The sequence below is a fragment of the Pteropus alecto genome, unplaced genomic scaffold, assembly GCF_000325575.1.
Source record: "Pteropus alecto unplaced genomic scaffold, ASM32557v1 scaffold137, whole genome shotgun sequence".
Classification (NCBI taxonomy): domain Eukaryota; kingdom Metazoa; phylum Chordata; class Mammalia; order Chiroptera; family Pteropodidae; genus Pteropus; species Pteropus alecto.
This window is the reverse complement of record NW_006440135.1, coordinates 4,342,613-4,349,675: the sequence shown is the minus strand read 5'-3', so window position 1 is coordinate 4,349,675 and position 7,063 is coordinate 4,342,613. Positions and strand designations below refer to the sequence as shown.

General features: G+C 68.0%; 1 protein-coding gene across 1 annotated transcript in view; it reads right to left on the bottom strand.

Annotated features, from left to right (window-relative positions):
* Positions 1-7,050, bottom strand: part of SLC12A7 (solute carrier family 12 member 7) — a gene marked incomplete at its 5' end in the record, with an annotated part of 22,892 nt that extends 15,842 nt beyond the window's left edge. The window contains 8 exons of the mRNA XM_025050506.1: positions 57-224; positions 769-980; positions 1,561-1,802; positions 2,600-2,730; positions 4,128-4,182; positions 5,746-5,892; positions 6,338-6,460; positions 6,820-7,050. Coding sequence (XP_024906274.1) covers positions 57-224; positions 769-980; positions 1,561-1,802; positions 2,600-2,730; positions 4,128-4,182; positions 5,746-5,892; positions 6,338-6,460; positions 6,820-7,050 — 1,309 coding nt within the window. The remainder of the gene's footprint in view (positions 1-56; positions 225-768; positions 981-1,560; positions 1,803-2,599; positions 2,731-4,127; positions 4,183-5,745; positions 5,893-6,337; positions 6,461-6,819) is intronic.
* Positions 7,051-7,063: the final 13 nt, after the last annotated feature.

Genomic DNA, 7,063 nt, shown 5'->3' with positions numbered 1-7,063 from the left:
AGAGCTGGGGCAGACCTCAGGCCACACAGGCCACACAGCGAGGGGCCGGGCCTCACCGGTGACAGACGGGAAGTAGATGCCGACCAGCATGGTGAAGTAGGTCGTGATGTCGGTGAGGACGTAGGGCAGCCCGCCGGCTCGGGCCTCCTCCGGCACGGGCACTGAGGGTGTGCCTTTCTTGTCCACAAACTCCCCCTTGTCTGCATACGCGCTCCACAGGTTGTCTGTGGGGAAAAGGCCGGGCAGCGGGCCTCTGGAACCTTCCATCGGGGCCAGCAGATGCACCTGGCACGGCCCCACGGGCTCCAACTTTGGATGAAGACCTCTGAGCACTGCACCTAACCTCCGAGTGACAGCTTCCCACCCTAACGTCAAAGCTGACGGCACCCCGCTCAGGACAGACACGCCCTGACAAGCGCCTGAGGGCTCTGGGGGCAGGTCTCAGGGCAGGGGGTTGGTCAGTGACCCCTTCCCACGACCCCCCTGAGGGAAGACCTGACCCCATCCCCGCTCTCAGTGGCAGTGGTACCTGGCCCGCCTGCCACCTGAGCGAACGCCCCGGGCAGGTCCCAGCCTGGCCCGGCTGCAGCCCACGGCCCCCTCCCCACAGATACCTATGGAGACCCCCGAGGGGAGTGGGCACACCCCACTCCCTTCCCCAGGCCGGCTCCCTCAAGCAGGGCGCCCTGTCTCCACCTCCAGCTCCCCGTGTGGCCTGTGACCAGTGCCCCCCCAGGTCCCAGCCCCGCCCAAGGCCGCCCCACGCACCCAGGAGGACGCCGCTGGCCACGCCCGGGATGCCCTGCGTCTCTGTGAGGTTGTTCTGGGCGAAGTACGCGTCGCAGGTGGCGCTGGGCTCCGAGCCATTGCAGAAGAGGCCCCAGAGCGCCGTGGTGAGCGTGCCGTTGGCCGAGCTGTGGGTCTTGGCACAGATGTCGAAGCCGCGTCGGGACAGCGTGCGGTTCCCCAGCAGACACACCCTGGGGTGGGGGTGCGTGATGAGCCGCGTGGCTCTCCAGGGCCGCGGCGAGGGCCAGGGGCCAGTCGCGCTGCCGCCCTGGCCGGGCGCCCGAGTGGACACAGGATGGATGCTGCTCCCGCCGAGCAGCTCCCTCCACGCGGAGCACCAGCCACCCCCAGCTTCCTCCCAGTCAGCCCGCTGACAGCTGGCCTGACGCCTGAACGCTGGCCACTCGCTCCGTGACCCACGGCCACTTCCTTGTGACTTGGCGTCCTCGTCCAAAAGGGACAAGGAAAGAACCCCTCGGGGGCTCTCGTGAGGACCGGGGGAGGAGGCCACCGTCCCCAGGGCCGCGAGCCACCCCGTACACCCAGACCTTCACCAACCCTCCGGCCGTGTCCTTGCAGACGGCCGGCCATAGAGCAGGGGACAACTCACCCGTAATGCCGTGAGAGAAGGTGCAGCCACCAGCCCAGGTGCCACCCCCAAGGCTGCGGGCGAAGCCTGACTCGCAGGCCGGGACCGCTGTGCCCGCACGGACCCAGCGCTGGGTGGAGGGACAGAGGACAAGGGACTCGTGACGCCAGCCCCGGACTCACGGGATGTCGGGCGGGTCGAAGGCCGTCTTGATGACGCCGGCGTAGATGGCGAGGATGGACAGCACCACGCACGTCAGGAAGACCAGGGCCAGCTTGTTGACGTACTTGACGCCCACGAAGACCACCATGGCCATGAGGACCAGCATGCCCGTGCCGTACACACGCATGTTGTGCAGCATGGCCGCCGCCTCGCTGCCCGCCGAGCCCGTGTGCACGATGGCCGCGCCCGGGGAGATGTAGGTCTGCGGGGACGAGGCAGGTCGGGAAGGGCGCCTGCCCCTGCCTGGCAGATGACCACTCCGGGGGAGGCCAGCGCCAGACGCAGCTCCCTCCCGGGGCCCCACCCCGGTGCTCCCACGACAGACCCTCGGGAGTGTGAACAGCGAGGGACGGGCCGACTCTGAGCCGGGGCTGAGGGCCCTTCAGGGAGAGGCCGCGTCGGGACGCAAAGAGCCCAGAGGAAATCGAAGAGCAAGCGACGTCTCCCTGCCAGCGGGTGCAATGCCAGCCCGGGGAGCCCGGCGCCGGCCCAGCTCAGCCCTCCTGGGACACACTGGGCCGGCACCGGGCGCGGACACCGGACGGATGCCCAGCACGTCTGCTGGGGGTGGACCACGGGACCGAGTGAGCTGTCACTCAGCTCCGAGAAGCGGCGGCGCCAGGTACAGGGGCCTGACGGAGGGGGGTCGGGAGCACGTCACCCCGTCGCCCGCCACCAGGCGCCTGGAGTGCGGGAGGCTCTGGGGCTTCCGGAAGCCAGGCCCTCGGCTCGGGAGCAGAGGGACACGGGGACAGAAGGGACGCAGGCCCCGCAGGTCCTGGAGGGCGTGGCCTGAGGGGCCTGGCCAAGCAGGAGGGCGCGTCCACCTTAAATCGCACGAGGCGCTGAGAGCCAGCACTTCGCGGTCGGGGGGCCTGCTGTGCAGGGGCCTGGGTGCCACTGGGCGGCGAGGACAGCGGAGGGGAAGGGCCTGGGGGCCGGCGCTGCCCTGGGGGTCGGCGCCGGGCAGGGAGAACCAGCCCGGAAGGAAGCACTTACCAGGAAAATCTCAATGGTCCCCAAAATGTACATGGCCCCCGCGAAGGTTGTGCCCAAGTAGAAGCAGAGGCCCACAGCGCCCCCGAACTCCGGCCCCAGTGACCGCGATATCATGTAGTAGGAGCCGCCAGCTGCAGAGCCCAACAGGAAACAGCGGGTCAGGGACGGCCAGGCACTGTGAACACACACGTCACAGACCACATGGCCGGCTCTGAGGCCGAGGCTGAAGAGTCACAGCGAAGGACAGCCACAGGCAGGGCACAGGGCCCGAGAGCCGTGCCCACGTCTGAGCAGCCCCGGGTGTCAGACCGGCACCTCCAGCCGCCTGACTCTGTCTCTGAGGCCTGGGACTGGGAGCCGCATAAGTGTCACTTCCGCTGGCCCTGGGTGTCCCCGAGGACACCCAGGCCCCGCGTGCCTGTCCCTGGCCACTCGATCAGTCAGGGGTTCGTGCTCGGACACTGACCAGGAGCCATGGCGTGGCTCTGGAATGCCTGGGGGGTGTCCCGAGTGTGTCCCCCATTCTGAAAAGCAAACCTAAGAGCCACTCTGCCACTAGAGCCACCCCCCAAGTGAGCGCACCCCTTCAGGGGCTTAGTCCAGGCCCTGCCTCCCGGCTGGGCGGAGAACAGAGCGGTGGCCAGGCCCCGGCGGGTGACCCACAGCGGCCGCTGCCCTGTGGCTGCACAGAAGGCCGGGGGCGGGGCAGCACGTCGAGGACGTGGGTGCAGAGCGAGCCGGCCTCACGCACGTGCCCATGGGCCGACCGCGGCAGGCGTGGTGTGACCTTTGGCATCTCGCGTCCGGGCGGCAAACAAGTGCGAGGCGCCTCCACTCACGAGAGCCGGCACAGCCGTCCCCGACCCCAGCGCCGAGGCTCGGGCCCTGCCACGGGGAGGGAGCAGCCAGCCAGGGCTCCGGGGCTCAGACGGCAGAGCAAGTCCCGGCCCTAGGGAGCCGCTCCTGCCCCGGTCAGCGGCCCCGGAGGTGAGGGACGCAGCCTGCACGCGTCGCCGTCGGCTAAGGGAACATTGGTCGCAGGACACTGAACTTCGGAACCAGAGGGACGCCTCGGTCACGGCGTGTCAGCTGTCCAGACATGCTAAGGCCGAGGAAGGGCCGTGGGCGCGGACGTGAGCTCCTGCTCCAGGAGCCTCCCGCTCACAGGCGGCCTCTGAGCGCTGGGGCAGGTGCTGGGGGACGGCCCCATCAAAAGCCCGCCCTGCTCAGGCAAGCCCTACGGTGCCCTTGGGGGACACCAGGGACGCCAGGGACACTGGCCCGTGAGCCCACGTGACGTCGCTGCCCAGAGGTGGGCTCACTGTCGCCACATCTTCCACAAGGGCCTGGCTAGGCTGAGGACGGCCCCCTCCTGCCCACCTGACCCCTCTTGACACAGAAGCTTCTGGGCTCGGACGCCAGTGACAAGCTGCAACCTCCGGGCAGGGAAGGGCATGCCCGCAGTGGGCCCTTCGGGACAGGGCTGCACCCCCCTGCCTCGCCTGGGACCCCGCGGCCAGTCGCTCACCTGGGACCACACCGTTGGTGGCTATCGCGCTCATGGAGATGGCTGTCAGCATCGTCTGCAAGAACACGGGGGACCCTGGAGAGGAGCCCGCGAGGGCCACGCACAGCGAGGGACACGCCTGCCCCCAGCTCCTGGCTGCAAAGGGGCACCTGGGCATGGAGCATTCGGGACTGCAGCCCCCACCTCACTTCCTCTCCCACTGAACCCCCAAAGCTGAGCTCCTACCGGCGGCCCAGAAAAGACCCAACTCAACCCTACCGCACACACTGCCTGGGTGTGTGCTCTGTGGGGTGTGAGGGGGACCCGGCCTGGGTGCCCACCCCGTGGGGCATGAGGGGGACCCCGCCTGGGTGCCCACCCCGTGGCAGACTACAGAGCCGTCCAGGGGGCCCTGCCCCAGCTCTCACCACCTGCTCAGGAAGCGGCCACACCCATGGGCTGGGGAGTAATTTCCTTACAACCTAAAGACCAGGAGGAACGGCCCAGAAAGCCGAGTCCCCAGGGTCCAGGCAGCAAACCCGACGAGGCCCACACGGACCATTTTTTATCCAGAGCATGTGTGCACGCCTGTGTGTGTGCATGTGTGTGCACATTTGTGTGTGTGCACGCCTGTGTGTGTGCATGCCTGTGTGTGTACATGCCCGTGTGTGTGCATGTGCGTGCACATTCCTGTGTGTGCATGCCTGTGTGTGTGCATGTGCGTGCACATTCCTTTATCCAGAGCATGTGTGCACGCCTGTGTGTGTGCACGCCTGTGTGTGTGCATGTGCGTGCACATTCGTGTGTGTGTGCATGCATGTCTGTGCGTGTGCACGCCTTTGTGTACGTGCGAGCACGTCCATGTGCTTGTGTGTGAGCATGTGCATGTGTGCGTGCACGTTTGTGTGCATATGTATGCGCGTGCGCGTACATGTGTACTGGCTGCTCCAGACACTTCCCGACCCTTAGTTGGAAACACGTCATGGCAGGGAGAGCGGGGTGAGACCACGAGGTGACCGCACTGACCGCAGCGCCCGGAGGCCGAGGACCGGGGCGCTGCAAAGCCCGCGGCGGCAAGGGGAGTGATGAGCAGGGCCCCGGGGACTCTGCTCCCGGCACGGCTTAAAATCTTTCTGACAGACGCCTCCAGGTGACACACGGTGACGAGAGTTTAACCGCCCTCTTCACAAGGAGAATAAGGACAGTAAGAACAGGCGTGGCCGGGAGGGGACACTGGGCAGCCTCTGGAGGCTAAACCAGATGCAGCAAATGTGGCGAGAAGGGACCCTATGTCGCCAACAGACGGGGCCGCAGGCTGCGTGTCTCTGGTACGTGTCTCTCCTATAACCAGGGTCCCTGAAATGCCCAGAGGGTTCCACGGGAAGGGCACAGGCCTCAGTGACAGTGCCCCACACCAGTCCCTGGCCACCCAGGTGCCCTCCTCTTCTGCACAGGTGGCTAAGACTCCCAGGGCCAAACGACAGCCCGACCGACCGCAGCCGCCGGCCTCCCCAGGGCAGAACGCATGGGCAGCCTCGGTCCCCGGAGAGCCCGCGGCCGTCCACGTGGTGGGCCCCTGACGTCCAGTTGCCCCCAAAAGCAAAGGCGCCAAGCCCGGGGACTGGCCGAGGCCACTCACACAGGTACAGCACATGGACACGATGAGGAGGGACTCCAGGACCCCGGCCGCCCCCACGATCCACGTCAGCCGCAGGAAGAGGATCACACCGAGGATGTTCTGCAGGCAGGGCAGGTAGACGCCGATGAGGGTGCCCATGCCCGGGCCCTGTGGGGACAGCGGCGTTTCAGGGGGAGCTGCCTGCCCCGCACGCCCCGGGAAGGGGTCGAGGGCACAGGAGGACAAAGAAATGGACCAGCGAGGGTGGGAAGCTTCAGCTGCCTGGGCCCGGAGAGAACTGGGCTCCAGGAGTGTCCAGAGCACAACCTGCCACCCCAGGCCAGGGCGGCCTCCAGGGGGGACAGGGGGATGGGAGGCCCCGAGGGGGAGGGGTCTGGGGGTCATGGAAGAGGCGGAGTAGGGGGATGGGAGGCACCAAGGTCCCAGGGGAGGGGTCTGGGGTCCTGGCAGAGAGGTCCCGGGAAGGGGATTTCGTAGGAGGGGTCCGAAGGTCCCAACGGTCCCAGGGGAGGGGCCTGGGGGTCCCGAGGTCCTGGGGGAGGGGTCCTGGGGGTCCCGGCAGAGAGGTCCCAGGGAGGGATCCTGGGGGTACCTTGGCCTCACGTCTCTGGCTGTCCTCGGCCTGCTCATGCTCCACCACGCCCTGGCTCAGGTTGGTGTAGTTGGCCAGCTTGTTGAGGAGCGAGGACACCATGGGGTTGCTGTCCATCTCCTCCTGTTTGGGACCAAAGGCGGAATCAGCCACCTCACCCTGAACCGAGATGCCCCGAACTGCCCGGGCCCCGCAGAGCTCCCGGAGCCCACTCCGGGGCCGCCTGGGACCCACAGGTCTGAGCTGGGAGGCCGGGCCCAGTCCCCGCAGGGCTGCAGTCAGGGCCCCGGGGCTGGAGCCCGGGCTCGGGCCGTGCTGCCCAGGGCCACCAACCCAGCGAGGGCGCCCAACTCCCGCCCCTCACGGTGTCCAGTGGGCAGCCGGCTCCCCAGCACAGCCTCAGACGGCGGTCTCGGCGCCGTGGCCCCCGCATGTGCCCAGCTGCCCGGCGCCCACCGCCTGCAGGGCCGAGCCCGCGTCACCTCGAACAGCGCCATGTTCTTCCCCTGGAACAGGCTCGCTCTCTCTGTCTCGCCTCCGTTAACGGCCGCGCTGCTTCCCCTCCAGTGTCCATCTCCTGCGGGAGAAATCTGGTCAGTGTCAGCGGCTGAAGGGGCTAGAGGCAGCTGGGAACCAGGGGGATGGACGGCGGCCCTGGGGGTGGGGGGCCGGTGCCAGACGAGGACCCAGGGCTGAGCCAGGGCCCCGGGGAGAGGGGGAGCCGCG